Source organism: Hevea brasiliensis, chromosome 10, assembly GCF_030052815.1.
Source record: "Hevea brasiliensis isolate MT/VB/25A 57/8 chromosome 10, ASM3005281v1, whole genome shotgun sequence".
Taxonomy (NCBI): domain Eukaryota; kingdom Viridiplantae; phylum Streptophyta; class Magnoliopsida; order Malpighiales; family Euphorbiaceae; genus Hevea; species Hevea brasiliensis.
Window position 1 is genome coordinate 4,019,817 of NC_079502.1, and position 21,899 is coordinate 4,041,715.

Sequence of the window (21,899 nt, forward strand, 5' to 3'; positions counted from 1 at the left end):
TAATAAAAATTTAAACATATTTGCGTTTTAGTGATCTAATTTAAACATTTATATACAGATATGATTATTCAAAATTTCAAAATTTATAGAAAAATATATATGATTATTCTAATATTTGGCCCCCTCACTATACATGCTTTGCTGCTTCTAGCATGTATTTAACCACCTAATAGTCCTAAAAAGGAAACAGAAAACATCAGCCAATCATCCAAACTTCTGTAGAATCGTGAGCTATAAATTCTTCATAAATTCCAACAGCAATAAACAGCTCAATACAATCATAATCAAGGATGTAAATTAAAATTATCATGAGTTTCAATGTAACATGTGAATTAATTTCATTCTGCATCACTGTGAACTATATGCACCGTTTAATATTACATTTCAGGCATTAGGGTGGGAAGAAAGAACAAAAAAAGGTGAACATTCTTGTTTTGTGCTGCGTTGAATACTCCACATCACACTGATAGAGAATGAAGAAATTTCTTTAGTGATTCCTTTGTTGTCAGCTTTCTCATCCCAAGACATTTCATTTCATATTTGGTAGAATGTGAGGAATGCACGAGTCAGCAGTTGAAAGGCTCCTTCAGCCCCAATACTATATATGAAGTATGATTGAAAGGAATAATATCGAACATGTGAAAGCAGTATATGATCATGCCACAGCATCAGCCTGTCTTCTAGTCAATCGTGCGTACAGGCCATCTTGATGTAGTAGTTCCCTGTGATTGCCCATCTGTGTGGTGGAAAAAGAAAATTATGTTCATAGTAATTCAGGCTAAAATTACTAAGTATGCTCAACAAGTAATTCATCGGCCCAGATTCAACATATAAACTATGAAAGTTGACTTGTTACACTATTTCAGTGTTACAAGTCATAACGCAAAACCCATTATCTAACCAGCTACTTGGCTCAGTTGGTACAGTTGAAGGTAACTGCAAGTGGGGTAAGGTGTTCAATGTTCAGACGCTTCCCCTAAGGTGCATTACACTTTCAACGGGACAGGGTCCACGAGGCCCTACATCAACAATTTCTGTGTAGAAAAAAATAAAATCTCCACTGTATTGTAATAGATATTGCGGGATAAAAGCCTTCAAGGTTCTTTTACCCAAGTGGGCAAAGTGTGATGCTTATTCGAGCAGCATTTTGAGTGAGCAAGTATTGCTTTGAGAGCAGAAAATACAACAACAGAATAAAGGATAGAATATATGTTTAAGAGTTCCAAAGAGAAGAGTACCAACCTCAATGATTTGACCACCATTCATCACCACTATCCTATCAGCAGCTTGTATTGTAGAAAGCCTGCAGAAAATGAACGTGTCAAATTTCAACTCACACAACAGATACCCGAAGGAGGGTAGCAGAGACCTACCTGTGTGCAATTACTATGACAGTTCTCTTTGTCGTGAAGTCACTTCCAATGGCACGAAGAACACCCTAGACATGGTGGCAAATGGCACAATGAAGACAGCAAGTCATATTACTTAAATTATTTCTTTTTTTTTCCTCCCTTTCCATCCTTTTTGTATGCAGAGAAAAGGAGCAAGGGAGATGTAAATATTTGCTGATGTAGATACCTTAATATTGTGCTCACTCTCTGCATCTAGAGCACTAGTAGCTTCGTCAAGGATCAAAATTGCAGGGTCCCTAAGAATAGCCCGGGCAATGGCAATTCGCTGCTTCTGACCCCCACTGAGCAAATCATCATCCACAACTGTTTCATAACCATTGGGCAGAGAGGAGATGAAATCATGAGCATATGCCTGCTTGGCAGCCCACTCAACATCTTTCTGGCTTATATCACGTGTACACCCATATCTAATATTTGAACTGATATCCATCCGGAAAAGTTTTGGTTCCTGTTCAAAATTCTTCTTTTTTAGAGAGGAAATCTGCTGAATTTACAGAAACCCATTAATGTTAGAAGTTAATGAAGGACCTGTCCCACATATCCAATTCTTTCCCTGAACCACTTGATGTCCAACTCCCTAAGAGGGAAGCCATCAATTAAAATCTGCAATAAACAACAAATACTTAGAAAAATTCAAATAGTAGGCATCCACAGGCACTCTCCAAGAGGGAAGCCATCAATCAACAATTAAAATTAGAATGACAGTAACAAATTTTTTCTAAACAACTTTTGCTAACTTGATTACACAATTATAAAGCATCAAGTCCTTCCATCTGAGGCATTAATTGAAGTTGTTAAGGTCCAATCAAAGGTCGAAAAATTTTACCTGACCGTTAGTTGGTTCATAAAGACGAAGCAAAAGATTCACCAATGTGCTTTTCCCACTGCCACTGAGACCAACCTGAAAATTAAAATTAAAGCAAAGCTGAAAGTAATTTCCAATGATCACTGTTGAAGCAAGATATTGTATAAGAGAACTAAAACACTTACAATTGCAACCACTTGACCTGGATGCACTGAAAGGTTTACATGTTGCAGTACAGGTATCTGTCCAAATGTCATACAATTACAGATTTTAAAAACAGAAAACGGCATCATGAATAATGTCCACACCATAAGTAACCAAGCTATTCACAGAGGAACTGAGGAGTGAAAAGCAAGCTACAACTGCTCTGTGCTGATTTTATCACTCCCAAAGTTATAATGTTTACCCCTTAACTAAATTGTTCATTGCAATAAGGGACAGGAAAGAGATGGAAAAAGCACACTTTAGTTTGCCAAACTGGAATTAAAAAGATTGGGAAGAAACCATTGCTGCATGCACACACACACATTGATGGGTCCAGAACTACTTTAACCCCATCCAAAGGTAGCAAAAGAGCGTAAATTAGCAAAAGAAGAGGGGTACGATATCAGGAACCAGATGATGAAGATGAGAAACGTACCGCTGCCCTTGATGGATAATAAAAGGATACATTTACAAATTCTATCTGTCCCACCAGCCTCTGCAACTTCAAACCTATAAAGCAGTAAAACCCAAAATTTACGAGGGGAAATTCCTGAAGTTATGCATGTGGAGAATCCAAAAAAATAAACTAGTATGAAGAATAAGAAGTGCAGAAAGTAAAACCCAGAATTCATCCTCTAGGAAGCCAAATTTTCCTTTTATCATCACTATAACATAAACTTGCTTTAAAAATCATTAGGAAAAAAAAATCAACTGTTTCACAAAACCAAAGCAAATGCTATAGCATTTTCTTGACAAACAGCTAAGTTGGTGACAGTTTTATAATCAACCAATCCAGCTTTCAACTAAGGTTCAAGCAGCCAAACCAAAGTGCACAGTTGGAAAAACTTGAAACCATCATAAAATGTTTGCAGGCATTCATTAAGAACAAAATAGAACAGATGCACTGTCTTCGAAATTGTGTTCACTAATTTGGAAGACCTTCTAAAAACTCATAGGAGGAAATGAATATGCATGTGCATTTTAATGTTGCAATCTCTAAAGAGATTTAATTAAGCCATTAATCAAAAAGCATGAAAAGGACTTCCTCAAAATAAAAGAATCTAATCATCTAAAACATCTGTAGAGTTAGTGAAATACTCGCCTTTTGATATGAATTGGTCACTTGGCAAGAGATCCATCAATTGGAAGACCTTCTCACTTGCCCCAACAGATTGCATAAGAGAAGATAAATTATCCCCCACCCACCATGTAGAATATATCAGCCACTCACTATATAATATAAACTTTGTAAGTTTCTCAGCTGTAATATGACCACCCAGAATAAACGTTCCTCCGACTAGCACAGCAATGACCTAAAAAAAAAAATCAAATGTGCCAATATAAGCAATATGATGTTGCATAACTCAAACAAGACCAAAGAACCACTATCTAAAACCTAGACTTCAAATAAATAAGTCTTTTCTTATGCTCAGTATGATATAAACGAAAGTGTCTAATTCTAGAATTGTATGTCAATGAATTCAAAAAGATACACGCATGACAGTTGACTCATTAATCCAAATGCAACATATTACAATATATCAATAAGAAATAAAGGCTTGTATCACAATTCACAATTAAATGGTTAATTAGCATCTGCAGCTTCAGAGATCAGACTACAAATATAGCAGGACAGGTCAGGTTGAAGGCCAGTTCAAGGCATAACATACAGGATAGAACTTGCTGCCCAAAAAAAAAAAAAAAAAAAAAAAACCTGAGGTGCTCCAAAAGCATCGAGCTAGGACAGAATGGTCAGTTGAATCAACTAGTATGGCAAATCTATCTCTGGAATAAATTTCATAAGCTAGCATACTAATACAGATACACCAGAAAAAATTTCTTGGTTCAATGAAGGATGCACTAACTGAAAAGGAAAAGAGAACAGAAAAAAAAAAAGACGAAAGGAAGAGAACCAACCAAATAAAAGTATCATAAAAGCTGTTAGACTATACCACAATATTTAGTTTGCTGACAAACAATATATCTTATAAAATTAAATTAAATATCATGAAATATACTTCTAATAACTACTGTGAAATAGCTAACCAAATGCAGCAAACAGAAGCTACCTCAGTCTGGAATACTCAATAACTTTTAACATTTTGAGAATAAAAAAAAAAATTAAAAAACAAAGAGCTGAACCTGAGTAGAATGATAAAGTGTGTTGAAACTCAAATTCCAAAATCCATATGCTGCACTTTGTCGCAAACTTATACTAGCTAATTTCTCCAACCACAGTTTGTACCTATGAACAGAAGATAATGTCTTTCTATCAGAACTAATTTAGGTTAGCATATATGCCTGTTGGCATTTGCTTGCCACATATTGTGGTAGAAGTGCTCTTATAAAGATTATTATTGAGAAAATTTACGGTTCTAAATAACATTTACCTTTCAAGTTCTAAATTTTCTGTACCATAAATGCGGACTGTTCTCATCAAAGAAAATGCCTCTTGTGCCACCTAAATAAAAATGATGAAATTTTGTTTATTTTCCAAAACCACTGAATAAAAAAATGGTATTTTATCCAACAACTTAGAGATAAATCATCCTATTCTACTTGATTAGCAGAAGCAGTGAACTCTTGAGTTAACTTTGCGGCCTTCTTCTGGTACCTGAAAAGTAACAACAAAAACATAATTAAATAAGGACCCAATAAAACAGCAACTAAGCCTTTATCCCAAATAAGTTCACAAATAGGATGCATAAGTTGACATCAAAGCAATAAATTTTAAATTTGTGTATAACTGTATATGCAAATATGCAGCAACAAGTCAAAGTCCACACAATTCTATTCTACAATGTTTTCTCCAAACATCAAAGTCAAAGCACTTTTTTCATGAGATTCAGAAATCTATTACTTAAATAGTCCTTTCTTCAGTTGAAATTTACTTAAACTACATCAAACTTAATCAAATCAAGCATTATTTCCTACATGAACATTTTTGTTTCCAATGTGTCCTTCCTTGTTTTGCAAGGAACCTAACAAACATTCCCATTCCCATCAAACTCAATTATGATGGTGCCCTTTCAATAACGCTCCCTCAAGTGTAATGGAGGAACAGCAAGGAAAAAAGTAAAAAAATCTTACATGCCATATATCAGCATTACAGCTGCTAAAGTTGAGCATATTATCAATGTACACAGACCAAGTGGCCAGGACAGAATTAACAAGTAGATCAAGGCACCTGTACCCTAGAAGAGGCATAAAACAAGAAGTTAATTTCTCATATTGCAATCAAACAAGTGGCATTGATAATTTTATCAGCAAACAACCTGTACAGCATTGCGTAGAATCAAATTAAGATCATTTCCAATAACCCGAGACACTTGCTGACAATCTGATCCAAGCCTACTTGTCAAATCACCAACTGTTTCATTGTCAAAAAAAGATATATCCTACAACAGACACCAATATAAGTTAATCCATCCATCATAATATTAAGGCAACTATAGCTTGGAGTAGCATTTTCAAATGCCAATAGCAACAGATTAATAGAATGATCAGAGTAAAATGAACCTGAAGAAGAAGAGCAGAATATAGTGTTTCCCTCATTCGCTTTACCTATAAATATTACAGGAACACGTCAGCATCGCAGTCATCCTTCCAAAGGGGAAATATTGTTTCAAATAACATTCCCTTATTTACCATATGTACAAAATTGAGTCAACCTGATTTTCTTTAACTCAGACATGATGTTTGTGTAAAGCAAGATTGAAAACAATACAGACAATGGCAGCAACCAGGAAGCAAAAAATAGCATATGATAATTCTATTAATTGAAGAAGTAATCAATGAGAGAGCAACTCACAAGAATCATATTTGCAATGCCAAAAAAGCAACCTCGTAGACCACTGAAGTTCATATAAACAGAAAACGAGTTCAGTAGGGCAGTCATAAAGTTCATTAAGAAGGATCAAGTTCCATACACAAAGTATAGAAGGTCTCATTGAGGCACAAGTTCAATACAGTGAACAGAAAATGATATGATATTGCATATAAAACTGAATTGGTTCTACATTTTCAGTAAGATAACAAATTAATGGCACATCAATAATATGAAACAGTGAACAATTTTTTATTTATGAAAATGCAAACAAAAAAAAATCTCATATAAAATGATCGGATTGTAAATTTTGTTCACTTCCAATCAGTCCTATGGTGTAGAAAAAGGGTTGCGTGTTGTAGTTTACAACTTAAAGAAGAAGGGACTTTTGACCATACAAGATTTTGACCTGCATATTCCTGCTATAACACATAGCAACACCAAGAGTCGCACGTTTTGATGGAATAATGCAATTTGAGTACTCTGGGCAGAAAAGATCGACGCTGTCAGGAAATGTGGTATTGAGATCTCCGAAACCTGAGCCAAACGCATGACGAATTTAGTAAAAAAAAAAAAAATTAAGAAAACTATATTATGACAGCTTATCTTCAAATAAAATCAGACACACAAGTTACTTCAAAGTTCAGCAGTATAAACCCCAATGCAAGACCAGCACCCGCAGCCAAAAATATAACCTATAAGGGAATCTTCTGTAACTGGAGGTTTTACTTCAACTAATTATGTTGCCTATGTTTCAAGAAAATGAAATTATGCCAGTATTGAATTCCACTAAATATTAAGTTGCAGCCTTGGTAAAAACTGAATCCACAGCACAAAGAAAAGACCAAAAAAATCCAACCTCCAACCAAAAAATAATCATGCAGTGATATCATTACCCCATTATATATATATATATATATATATATATATATATATATATGTCCGTTATGCAATTCGAATCACATAAAGGGTCCCATAAGTGGGGAAAAAAAGATAAAAGAAAAATTCAGAATACTCACCGCTGCAACAATTAGAGCAGAGAAAGCGGCGAAAATAACCCAATGATCATGGGCAACCAATTGCCACATCCGACCAAGCGCCCGCCACATGGTCACGGGTTTGGCCAAAAATTTAATCTCCACGTCCTCAGAGAAGCTCCACCAATTTCCGCCAGGCAAAATTGATGGAAGAAACTCAAAAAACTTCCTAATTCTCCCATGCAGCTCAAAATTTTCTTCTCGCTGCTCTCCTTCAAACTGCTCTACATGATCCTTTTTAGCGATGGAAAATCCGTTAATTGAAGAAGACTTCAGAGGACAGAAACAACGTAGTCCACTGCTGGGGGAAAATTCAGAGGGAGAGAATCGGAGTTTAGTACTGGCAGCTGGGCGGATGCTGAGAGGTCGTTGATTCTTGCAGTGAAACGAAGAGAGTAAGCAACGCTGTGCTAAAGGGTTGCACAGCAGCAGAGCCATGGATTCTGCTCTGTTTTCAACTATTCTAGTCCCTGTGGTGCAGAAGATTTTGGGGGCATTTAGAGGGGGCGTAAGAAATTTGCTTTGTCAGGGACGAAAGAGCTCCAGAGAAAATGGGACCTATCGAATTTCGTTTTTTTTTTTTTTCGATTTTTATTGTTTAAAAAATTGATGGTTAAAAATAGGGTGGCTACGGTTCGGTTTTGAATTGGAACCGAACCGGAATTAGTTCAGTCAAAATCAGATTAAAATTGATCAAAATCATAATTGGTTTTAAATCAGATCAAAATCATTCTTCTTCAGTTTGGTTCAGATTTATATTTTTTAAGAACTGTAAATAGACAGTTCTGAATAGAATTGAACTGATGATTTCAAATCGGACCAAATCAGTAATTTAAATATAAAAGAATTCAATAAATACTTCACCCACCAATATATATATATAAAGCATACAGGTTTTCCCCTGATTCTGCCATGTAGAATTTCAAAACTTTCATATTTATGTCACGTAGTAACATTTAAAACAATCAAGTTTTTTCCTAAATTATCATACAAGATTCTACAACTAATAAATTTATGCCAAATAACAATATTAAATTAAATTTATTGCATTGCCACATATACTAATTATATTATTATATATTTATATCTCTATATATATATAAAGTAAAAAAATTTCTCACTATTACTATGTGACATTCTAAATTTTAGTGCCGACACGTGACATTTACTATATAAAAATTATTATACTTTACATAAGTAAATATTATTTTTTAAATTAAGTGTTTAATTCTATTTTTTATTTAATTCTAATTTTCTTTTAAATATCTTTACTATTATTATTATTACTATAATTTTTATGACTAACTAATTAAAAATAGCAGATATATTTCAAAATTTTATATATTTTTTATTTAATAATTCTTAAATTTTTTATTATTTCATTTAATTATAAAAATTTAAGAATTATACATCTTAAAATTAATAAAATAATTTAAAATTATACTATAAAAATTATCATATGGAATTAATATTTTGTCTTCTTATCACATAGAGTTAAATAACTTATCCCCTCTCTCATTTTTATATATTTAATAAATTTTAATTTACCTTTATTTTATTTTTTTTAACACATATTTAATAAAAACATATTTTTAATTATATATATATATATATATATATATATATATATATATATATATATATAAATTATGAAAAAATGAAATAAAATTTTATTTTCATAGTAATGAAAAATAAGAAATTTATGTTAATATTCAATTTTCATTATTTTTTTGATATTCTTTATAGTATAATTAATAAATAATTAATATTAGTATTAATCATATTATATTGTTTATTATTATTTAGAAAAATTATATACATACATACACACACATATATATATATACACAATATATGCACACCTGCCCCTACTTAAAGTTTTATTTTTATTAATTAATTGTATAATTTTTTTAAATTATGATTAAGTTATTAATTTCTTAATTATACATATATAAATTACAAATTATTTAATTATTACACTTTAATACTATAATAAATAGCTATTATTATTATTATTGTTGTTATTATTATTATTATTATAAATACTTAAATTTTCAATTTAATTAGAGAAAAAAAATTAAGAATTAATTGAACTAATTTATTAATTTTACATAATGAAAATATATATTGATTTTATATGTGTTGCATTTTCATTTTTTGATAAAGCATGGGTCTATATTTTTATAAAACAAATATATATATATACATAAAACAAACAGGTTTTCCTCTTGTACTACCACGTAGGATTTAAAAACCTTCATATTTATGTTATGTGGCAACATTTAAGGCAGTCAAATTTTCTCCTGAACTGCCACATAAGATTTTAAAACTAATCCATTTATATCAAATGGCAATATTAAATTGAATTTATTACATTGCCACATATACCAATTATATATATATATATATATATATATAAAGTAAGGAGGTTTTCTCTTAATATTATCATGTGACATTCTAGATTTTAGTGCTGACACATGGTATTTAGTATATAAAAATTATTATATTTTACAATTATAATAATTAATGTAAGTAATTATTATTTTTTATACTAAGTATTTAATTTCATTTTTTATTTAATTCTAATTTTCTTTTAAATATCTTTACTATTATTGTTATTACCATAATTTTTATGGCTAACTAATTAAAAATAGCAGATATATTTCAAAATTTATAAATTTTCCATTTAAGGATTCTCAAATTTTTTATTATTTCATTTAATTATAAAAATTTAAGGATTATATATTTTAAAATTAATAAAATAATTTAGAATTATACTATAAAAATTATCACATGAAGTTAAATATTTTATGCTCTTATCACATAGAGTTAAATAATTTGTCATCTTTATCTTTTTTATATATTTAATAAATTTTAATTTACCTTGATTTTATTTTATTTTAATACATATTTAATAAAAATATATTTTTAATTATATATATATAGAAAATAAATTATAAAAAAAATGAAATTAAATTTTATTTTCATAGTAATGAAAAACAAGAAATTTATGTTAATATTTAATATTAACATAAATTTCTTGTTTTTCATTACTATGAAAATAAAATTTAATTTCATTTTTTTACAATTTATATATATATATATAAAGCAAACAGGTTTTCCTCTTGTGCTGCCACGTATGATTTAAAAACTTTCATATTTATACCACGTGGCAACATTTAAAGCAGTCAAGTTTTCTCCTGAACTATCACATAAGATTCTAAAACTAATACATTTATGCCAAATGACAATATTAAATTAAATTTATTGCATTACCATATAAACAAATTATATATATATATATATATATATATATATATAAAGTAAGGAGGTTTTTTCTTACTATTATCACGTGGCATTCAAAATTTTAGTGCTGGCACGTGACATTTACTATATAAAAATTATTATATTTTACAATTATAATAATTAATGTAAGTAATTATTGTTTTTTATATTAAATATTTAATTTCATTTTTTTATTTAATTATAATTTCATTTTAAATATCTTTACTATTATCATTATTACCATCATTTTTATGATTAACTAATTAAAAATAGTAGATATATTTTAAAAATTTATAAATTTTTCATTTAAAGATTCTTAAATTTTTTATTATTTCATTTAATTATAAAAATTTAAGAATTATATATTTTAAAATTAATAAAATAATTTATAATTTTACTATAAAAATTATCACATAGAGTTAAATATTTTGTCCTCTTATCACATGGAGTTAAATAATTTGTCCTCTATCTCTTTTTTATATATTTAATAAATTTTAATTTACCTTGATTTTATTTTATTTTAACACATATTTAATAAAAATATATTTTTAATTATATATTGAATGTTATATATATATATATATATATATATATATATATATATATATATATATATATATATATATAAAATAAATTATGAAAACATGAAATGAAATTTTATTTTCATAGTAATGAAAAATAAGAAATTTATGTTAATATTCAATTTTTATTATTTTTTTATATTCTTTACAGTATAATTAATAAATAATTAATATTAGTATTAATCATATTATATTATTTTATTATTATTTAGAAAACTTATATATATATATGCACACCTGCTCCCACTTAAAGTTTTATTTTTTATTAATTAATTGTATAATTTTTTTTAAATTATGATTAAGTTATTAATTTCTTACTTATGCATATATATGTTACAAATTATTTGATTATTACACTTTAATACTATAATAAATAGCTATTATTATTGTTGTTATTATTATTATTATTAAAAATACCTAAAAAGATCAATTTAGTTATATAAAAAAAATTAAAAATTAATTGAACTAATTTATTAATTTTACCTAAAAAAACATATACTGATTTTATATGTGTTACATTTTCACTTTCTGATAAATAATTAGTCCATATTTTTATAAAACAAATTCAAGAGAAGGTAAAATTTTAAATCTATCATATTTATACCAACTGATAATTTTTAATTAAATTTATTGATTACTATTTTGCTATATTTCCTTAAAGTTGTAATATATAATTATTATATAATTTAATTTTCTAAATACAATCCTCTTTTATATATATATATATATATATATATATATATATATATATATATATATATATATATATATATATATATATATATATATAAAATATGAATGTATTTACAGAGAAATGACATGTAACACTTTCCTTTTAAATATCTTTATTATTACCATAATTTTTATTGCCAACTAATTAAAAATAGCAGATATATTTTAAAATTTTATAAATTTCTCATTTAAGGGTTCTTAATTTTTTTATTATTTCATTGAATTATAAACATTTTGGAATTATATATCTTAAAATTAATAAAATAATTTAAAATTATACTATAAAAATTATCACATGGAGTTAAATATTTTATCCTCCTATCACATAGAATTAAATAATTTGCCATATCTCTCTTTTTTATATATTTAATAAATTTTAATTTACTTTAATTTTATTTTACTTTAACACATATTTAATAAAAATATATTTTTAATTATATATTGAATGTTATATATATAAAATAAATTATGAAAAAATAAAATAAAATTTTATTTATAGTAATGAAAAATAAGAAATTTATATTAATATTCAAATTTTATTATTTTTTTGATATTCTTTATAGTATAATTAATAAATAACTAATATTAGTATTAATTATATTATATTGTTTTATTATTATTTAGAAAAATTATATATATATATATATATATATATATGCACACTTGCCCTCTTGAAGCTTTATTTTTTATTAATTAATTATATAATTTCTTTAAATTATGATTAAGCTATTAATTTCCTAATTATGTATATATAAGTTATAAATTATTTAATTATTACACTTTAATACTATAATAAATAGTTGTTATTATTGTTGTTATTATTATAGTAATTATTATAAATACCTAAAAATTCAATTTTTTTAGTACAGTCGTGGATAAAAAAGATTGATGTAAGAAAAATTTGAAGTTGTTATTTTTTTGATACTGAGTGATAAAATCAGTATCGAAATATTAGAGGGTCATCTTATTTACATCTTATTTATTAGATAGACTAAAGAATTGTCGCTGTAATTAATTATGGATATTCTAATTTAAATATTGAAATTACGTAAGGGATGACAAATTTTTTTTACATTCCAAAAATAGAAACAAAACAAATGTGTTAATAAAAAAATGCTAAAAATACATACATATAAGCATTTCTTCGTTTTTTGAGTAGTTTATTTGACTCGACTTGAGTCTTTTTTAAATTTTTTTCTAAAGTAAAGTGAATATGATATATGAATCAACCCCTGTCTCCATTTTTAGATAGATTTAGAATTCTTCATTAAAGTTAAAGCCAAAGACAAAATATCTGAAAATAAAATGAGGTTAGTTAAAAGAAAATATATATCTATATATTTTATTTTGTTTGTTAATGAGATTTTAACAGGCGTAGGCGTTAAAATTGATATCTTCCATTACTAATGAACTCCTATTTACTTCCCAAATTATATGTTATATGAGGGATGATGAATCAAATAAGGAAGGATCTAAATTTTTTATATTTTTTTATATTTTTTTATATAGAATAGCTGGGACGGAAGGATTTGAATCTCCGAATAGCAGGACCAAAACCCGTTGTCTTACCGCTTGGCCACGCCCCATTTATATTTTCTATTCAACACTAATAAAAATTAATACTGATATTAGTTCTTTGTCAATTCCTATCAAAAAATTTAGAAAATATATTATCTTGTTATTCAGATGTTGGTATATGTAGATATAGAATTAAACTGAACTAATTTATTAGTTTTACCTAATAAATATATATACTAATTTTATATATATTGTATTTTCAATTTATGATAAAGTAGTGGTTTATATTTTTATAAAACAAACTTAAGAAGATGTAAGATTTAAATCTATCATATTTATACCTATTGGTAATTTTTAATTAAATTTATTGATGACTATTTTTCTATATTTCCTGAAAGTTGTAATATACAATTATTATATAATTTAATTTTCTAAATACAATCCTTTTTTATATATATAAAGTAGGAATATATTCACAGGAAAATGACATGTAACATTTTCCTTAAAAAATTTATCACGTGTCACTTTTTATAAATACTCTCTTTTATATTAATTATTATTTAATTTTTTATTTATCTTTTAATTATCATTATTATTTAAAATACTATATTAAAATTTATGATTTAAATTATTTTTTTTAATTTAATTTTTTAAAAATTAAGACATTTTATAGTTAAATACAATATTTATAAATTATTTATATAATTCCGTAAATACTAATTATTATTTAATTTTTAATTCTTCTTTTAATTATTATTATTTTTTATAATACTACTTTAACATTTATTAGTTAAAATATTAATTTCTTTAAAATCTGATTTTTAAAAAATTAAGACATTTTATGATTAAATATAATACTTAAAAATTATTTATTTTATTTTTTTATAAATTTATTTATATAAAATATTATTTATCATATGTCACGTTTAGTGGTAATAATAATAATAATAATAAAAGTAATTGATGACCATTAATTTAAGGAATATTGACTATTAATTTATAAATTCATAATTAATCATAAATACTCTTATTTATATTAATTATTATTTAATTTTTTTATTTTTCTTTTAATTATCATTATTATTTATAATATTACCTTATCATTTATGATTCAAATTACTATTTTTTAAAAAATTAAAACATTTAGAAATTAAATGTAATATTTACAATTTATTTATATTATTTTATAAATACTAATTATTATTTTTTATTTCTTTTATAATTATTATTATTACTTACAATATTACTTTAATATTTATGATTTAAATTGTTATTTTTTTATTTTAATTTTTAAAAATTAAGATATTTTATGATTAAATATAATATTTAAAAATTATTTATATTATTTTTTTATAAATTCATTTTTGTAAAAATATTATTTACTAAATATTACCCTCTATAATAATAATAATAATAATAATAATAATAATAATAATAATAATAATAATAATAATAAATCATTGATGGTCATTAATTTAAAAAAAAAATAATCATTAATTTGTAATCTAATAATCAACTATCATATAATTCAATCTTAAATTATTTCATATCTTTAACAAATATTTTTATTGCATTGTTATATTTTTTATTATAAAATTTTTATTAAAAAGTTTAAGAGATAAAAGTGTATACATAAAAGTTATAAAAATAAAATATAGAGATTGGAGTTATTTATAATTAGTATATATTATTTTTTATGTTAATAATTTAATATTTGTTATTTTTCTAAAATTAATTAATACTTTTTATTATTATCATTATTATTATGATCGTCATTATCATTATCATTATGATCAACTTATGGCCATTTAATTGAAATGGCCAAGTAAATAAAAAATATTTTACTTTTAAAAATTTGAATTTAAATATTTTTTTACCAATTTTTAATTCACTAATATTTAGTTATAAATTATTTTTTTATTTAAATGATTTTCATTTATTTGTCAATATATAGTATCATATGAGATTTTTGATACACATCAAGCACTATTCTTTCACAAAATATTTTTATTTAACCTAAGTGTGCTTAAATATTTTTTATATTTATTATTTCTTTCAAAGTTATTAGTTATGATTCTCAAAATTTATTTATTTAAATATATCTAATTAATATTTATTTAATTATTAATTTTTTATATTTTCTTATTTAATATTTCTTAAACTTTGGATATCTATTTTCATTATAATTATATATCGAATAAAATTATAATTAATATTTTGATTATCTATATTTTATTATAATTAATTTTCATCAAAATTATTTTTAATTTTAATTAAATATCTATGTCTTAGTATATAAATTATCTCTTAATTATATTTTTATATAGAAGTAGAATTTTAAAGATAAATTGCAAAAATAATAACATTGAAAATTTAGCTGTAAATAAAAATAATTAAAAATAATTAAAGTTACAATATTATAATAATGAAATCTGCCTTTTGAAAAATAGTATGTATTTATTGTATTTATTTTAATAATAAAAAATTATGATAGTTTAAAATTATAACTTTTATGAAATGTATTTATTTTATATTACAAATTTATGTAAAGTGATAACTATTTTTATCAAATAATTATTTTATAGAAAAAATTGAGATTAATAAAAAAAAATTTACATTTAGATGTAGTAATTTTGAAAATAATATAGTAGAATGTTATTTTTAATTTATAATAATATTATGTATTTTTATTATTACTGAAATTAAATAATTCAATTCATCATTGACAATTTGATAATTTTTTATTATATTAATAACAAAAAATATTATATTTATATATTTTTAAAATAATATTATTTTTTCATTAATTTAATATATTTTGTATAATTTATAAAAAATGAATATCGATTTACATAAATTATGAGATAAAATATAAAAATTTTATGAAATTTAAATTAATTTTTAAATAAAGTACTTTAATTATATTTTAAATAAAATAATCAATTACTCTTAATAAATGTATAAAAATAATTAAATAGGTATTTTAATTAATTATAATATAAATTAATTAAAAATTAATTATTATGATAGGTAAAAATTTATTCAAATTAAATTAAATAATAGATAAATTTTAATTTAAAATTAATTTAATAGTAATAATTTATTTTATTTAAAATATAATTAAAAATTAAATTAAAAAATAAAAATTATAAATTACTCATGCATAGCATGGGTATTATGCTAGTTTATTTATATATATCAATTATTCTTTACACAATTATTCTTTACACTCTTTTTAATTCTTAATATTTTTTCAATTTTTCTCAAATTCTCTAAATATTTATTTTTTACACTCCTTTTAATTTCCAATACTCTTTTAATTTCCCTACTTTATTATTTTATATGCTCAGTGAAAATTTCAACATTATATCAATTACTTTGTTATTATTTTATATCCTCAATAAAATTTTCAATGGCCTTTATTTTAATTTTTTTTCTCTTTTATACTTTTTTAATTATCAATTATTATATAATTTTTTAAAAAATACAAGTAATAGAACTATAAATTTTGATTTCTCTAAATCTTAAAGGGATACATGGGCAAAATTAAGTTCATACACCTTTTTCTAATTTCTTTAAAAAAATAATAATTTTATCTCTAATTTTTTAATCAAGTTCAAGTGTTTGCTTATTAATTTTTTTAAAATAAATTATTTTTATTATCTTTTTTCTTATTTTATTTTATTGAAAGATTTATAAGGAAAATTAAAATATTTTTACAAATATAACTTAAATTCTAAATCAATAAAATTTTTTTTTCTATTTTTTGTTATCTAAGTCACTCTTAAATCGTCCCTAAACCGCTTTCAAACTATTCTCAAAACTATCTTGAACCATCATTTTTCGAACCGCCATTCAAATCATTTTAAATCAAGGCTTGAACCGAAACTCAAAGTTTAGAAACCGTATATCAAACTATCTCCTAATAGTTTGGTTCAAGTTTATAATTTTATTAAATTTGAATCGGCAATTCATAAACTATGATAATCTCTAGTTAAAAAAAAATTAAAGGCATATAAATATATTTTTATTAATTATTAATATTTTTTGTAATTAATTTAATTTAATTTGTTAATAATAATAATAATAATAACAATAATAATAATAATAATAACAACAATAATAATAATAATAATAATAATAATAAATTAATCTAGTTATTGATATGAAGGTTTGAATTAAAGAAATTACTCATGAATCGATTAACCAATAACGTTTCACTCCTAACCATTAAACGACATCATTTTCTTTTGTTTTTTTGTCTTTTGACCGGTGGAATATTGTAGTGATGCGTTTGGTACGAGTACACAAAATCAATGTTCCACTTCCGTGCGCTAATTCACGGATTGCAACAGTTTCCAGACACGGCTCTCATCTATATAACGCCACGTTCACATTTGTCCAGACGGAAGTACCGTCTTAGATTCGCCACATTGTTGCGGTTGCGGCTACGACAAGAATATTTTAGTCATTACACATTTAAACTCATTAAATACCTACACCATAGTCCTGTCAGCTATAGAAACTCATAGCACACTTGTCCTCTCTCTTCGTCTGTTCTCCAGCAACGCCAACATGGCCAGAGTTGTTGGAAATTTAGCTTTATTTCTAGACTTGGCCTCACCTTGGCCCGTAATTCCGGATCGGAAGACCTAACCGGTAATTGTAGACTTTGTTTTGAACCTTCCGACGAGGGATCCTCACACCTACACTACTTCTCTGGCCAACAAGAGCTTCAAATCGGACGGCGAAGCTGGGAGACAGAGAGTGGTGGCTAGAGGAGAAGCGAATTCAAAAGTGAATGGCGTGGATTTCGGAGAGAGCTAGAGAAGAAGGCCGAGGAGTTGCTAAACAAAGCGGAGGATAGCGAAAGTGAGGATAGAGAGGAAGCTGAAGAAGGGAAAAAGATAAGAGTGGGAAAAGAGCTCGCAAAGGTTATGTTGTCTTAAAACAGTATAAGAGGGGGGGCTAAATTGAATTTAAATAATTTTTCGGTCTTTGCTTGTAATTTAATGAAAAATTATAATTTATTTAATTAAGTGATCTTTTATATATAGTGAAATTGATATGTGTTTTCAATAATGTGTTTCTAAATTGCAATTCAAGTTTCAATCAATATTTATAGTAATTTTTGACATAACATGCATCACAAAATATTCAACTAATTTTTCAACATATTCAATACATTTTCAAGTATATCAACTCAATCTATTCAATCAACATTTAATATCATGCATCCAAATTAAATTACACAAAAGTAAAGAGATTAAGGTTAGAGAAATCAAACACAATGATTTTTATGGTAGTTCGGTTTAACTAGCCTACATCCATTCTCTCAAAGAACCCTCTTTGAGTATTCTCTCCACTATTTGCTCTTTTTAAAGGCAAGAGATCAAAAATCCTTTACAACTTTTTCAATACTAAGCTTTTACCAAGGTAGCTTGAACCCTTGACAAGTGTTATCTCAAGCACTCATGTAACACACCCGTTTGCATAGCCTGGTAGATTTCACTGTTCCGGTGACCGGTGTCGGTCCGGACAATTAAGGAGATTAGAGCCACACTTAAGACAACTTGAGAAGCCATAAACACAAATAATTAGTAATGTTTAATTAGTTAACTATAAATAAGAAAAACAGAACATAAGAGGTTAAATAAGCCGAGAGTCACAGCGATGAGTGACCTCCTCTGGAACGACTGCGAAGTCGTTTTAAACTCAAATTTCTGTCACACCTTACCCCTCTGTAAGGTATAACATGATCCCGTAGAATACCTAATGAACTACCGAACTTCACCTACCGATAACTCATTAAGTACCCTACAAGGGATTTTAAAACAATTTTCTTACTTTTGTTAAGTGGTGAGCATTTTCTAATAGGTATTTAAAACATATAATTAAAAGTAAATTTAGTTAATATTTTTGGTCCATTTTAGTTTTTGGCAAATTTTATAAAAATTTTGACAGAGTTCTGTCTGTATTTTGAGAAACCAGTTCTTCAAATACCTGTAAAAAGCACTTCTAAAAATTTTTCTCAACAACTGCTTCAATTTCATACTCAATCTCAATCAATTTCTCAATATATTTATCAACTTTCAAATTTCAAATCCACTATCCAATGATCATCAAAATACTAGCAATCCATTTCGTTCAAATTAAATAAAATAGTTCCATTCATATTTCATTAGAAACAAAACACATCATTACAAAATTTACAATAAGAGAATTTCAAACTACAATATATATTACAACTTTATATAAATTTTATACAAACTACTCAAGACCCATTTTTACATGTCCATACATTTATGTGCAATATATACATCAAAAGAAATATTTACAATTAGGGTATAAATTATACCCGAAGACTTCAAGCTGAATGATCCTCAATCTTTAGCAGCTCAGTCAGCTGCTCCCCTAGTCTCAGTATCTACGACAGCAATAAAAGCTATCGATGAGTACTAGGACTCAGTGGTGCACAACATACTAAAATAATCTTTATGCAAAACTTAAATCACATTTATTCAAAAAATTTTGACTAAACATGAGCATTAAACACAAAACATGAATTATGAGATTTTAATCCAAACAAAGTTCATTTCAAAGTATCAAAACACATTTCATAAAACCCACAGTTAGATCATGCCATTCGAAATAAATAGAATCTCAATAGCCAGAGGCTAAAGAGAAATCACATCACAAGGCTAGCTAGCTCAAATATATGGATATCCATTCACATCCTCTTCTACTGGCACACCTCAACACTTCTCCAGAGAAGGAATCAAAATTCGAAACTAATTACCCCCACTAGTCGTGTTAGTGAGGTGTTCAAATATATGGTCATGATATTGTGGTTTCAAAACTTATCTTAACAATTTGCTAAATATTGTCATTTCAAATATACATAATAAATTTCAACAATTTAGATCAATCATAAGAATGCCTTAATCCAATATTTCACATTATTCAAAACAGTATGCAAAAGATGATTATAAAAAGTATATGTTGTTCACAAATCTCAAGCGAGTCGCCTCTTGGCCTCGACTCGGTTCCTAGGGTTCCTTCTCGGTATTCTTTTCAACTGAAACACACAATTTTACAATGTTTCAATACTAGAACTTAACATAAATCAAAAATAAATTTAGCCTCATTTTTACCTAGCTCTAACATACTAAACTCGACGTTCTTAAAATTTTGTGTTTCGGGTTACTATTCACTACACTATTCAATTCAAATTGTTGACTTTCTAAGGCTTAAAAGGTATGGGAACTCCAACTTCACCCACATACCACATTTTGGTCACTAAATTTGTTGGTTTTGGTCATTTTCTCAAAACTTAGGTCTTCTAGGCAAAATTGCCAATTTTCGGTTTTGGAGTCCTATGTTGCACTGTTTCATTGGTCCTTTTACTGTTGGAATTTGGCAAAACTTTCTTCATAGAAAATGTTCCCTATTGTCTTAAGTTTATTCTCCTTTTTGAATCACCCCAATTGGAGTTTTGTAGCTCTAGTTATAAGCAAATTACGTTTACTGTTTATGCTGCAGAATTTGGTTTTGCAGATTTGTTGATCCAACTTCATTCAGTAATTTGATCAAGTTAAGTTCATAATTTGGTCTAATTTTCTTCATATGAAATGTTCTACCATATCTTAGGTTTCCATCAGTTCAAGAATCGCCTAAATTGGAGTTTTCTAGAGAGAGTTATAGCCATTGAAACTTTACTGTTCAAATGGCAAATCTGCAGTCTGCAGATTTAGTGACCCAACTTTGCTCAGTAATTTGATTTGGTTAATGGCATAATTTTGGTTTGTGTTCTTCATGAAAGTTTTAGATCTATATCTCATCTAACCACTGGTAAAATTTCAGGTCATTTTGACCTGCCTAGCTCGAGTTATGACCAAATGAACAGATACTGTTCATTTGGTCAGTTTGTGCAGAGGCAGCCTGCAATTTTTCAACTTTGATCAATTTGTTCACTAGGTTTTAGTCACTTTTTGGGCATGCTTCCTAAATGAAAATTGTGTCATTTAGTGCCTATTTTCATCCTCAATTGGTCCCATATCCATTGGACTTGTAAAATTTCATTTTTGATTCCTCAAAGTAGATTTTGGTTATGCTGCCAGCACATGACTTTATTCAATCCGAATTGGCTTTTAATTCCAACACTTCTAACACACCTCATTTGGTCACAAATGATCATTTTTCACTTCACATTAGGTCAAAGACACCATTTACAAGTTTTTCACATTTTTGGTCTCTAAACCCTAATGTCCAAACCCTAATTCACTAACCTCATGCATTTAGCTACCTTCAAAGCTTTTAATCCTAACCATTCAACTAACTAAAGTTCTTAAACCCATTCAAACCATTCAAATCATGCAAATCATCCTCGTAACCAAGCTGGCCAAAAATCAGTTTAGTCCCTCAACCAATTTTTCTTTTCATTTCAAGTTTGTTTCTATGCTCTTGATGCTATACATACACTAATTAAACTAAAAACTT

The 21,899-nt window shown here is 26.2% G+C and overlaps 1 protein-coding gene across 2 annotated transcripts; it reads right to left on the reverse strand.

Annotated features, from left to right (window-relative positions):
• Positions 1-273: 273 nt before the first annotated feature.
• On the reverse strand, positions 274-7,862 carry LOC110650100 (ABC transporter B family member 26, chloroplastic). Of its 2 annotated transcripts, none has more exons than XM_058128956.1 (18): positions 7,267-7,862; positions 6,657-6,784; positions 6,233-6,275; positions 5,941-5,985; positions 5,697-5,819; positions 5,512-5,615; positions 4,981-5,035; positions 4,812-4,882; positions 4,564-4,666; positions 3,524-3,734; positions 2,858-2,931; positions 2,403-2,459; positions 2,239-2,313; positions 1,941-2,015; positions 1,579-1,860; positions 1,374-1,438; positions 1,243-1,303; positions 274-736 (listed from the first exon to the last, which is right to left on the reverse strand). In XM_058128956.1, exons 1-18 carry the CDS (start codon positions 7,720-7,722, stop codon positions 656-658), a joined length of 2,109 nt encoding a protein of 702 aa, XP_057984939.1. In that variant the 5' UTR covers positions 7,723-7,862; the 3' UTR covers positions 274-655. The 2 variants fall into 2 exon arrangements, with proteins under 2 accessions (XP_057984939.1, XP_057984940.1); XM_058128957.1 differs by having other exon boundaries at positions 6,646-6,784; positions 7,267-7,409.
• Positions 7,863-21,899: the final 14,037 nt, after the last annotated feature.

Bases quoted from the DNA above. Each gene is read 5' to 3' on its own strand.
- LOC110650100 (XM_058128956.1), bottom strand. From the start codon at position 7,722: ATGGCTCTGCTGCTGTGCAACCCTTTAGCACAGCGTTGCTTACTCTCT. The intron at 5,616-5,696 runs GTTGTTTGCTGA...TGCCTCTTCTAG, and splicing joins TTCTACGCAATGCTGTACAG to GGTACAGGTGCCTTGATCTA. The intron at 1,439-1,578 runs GTATCTACATCA...CACCATGTCTAG, and splicing joins AGAGTGAGCACAATATTAAG to GGTGTTCTTCGTGCCATTGG.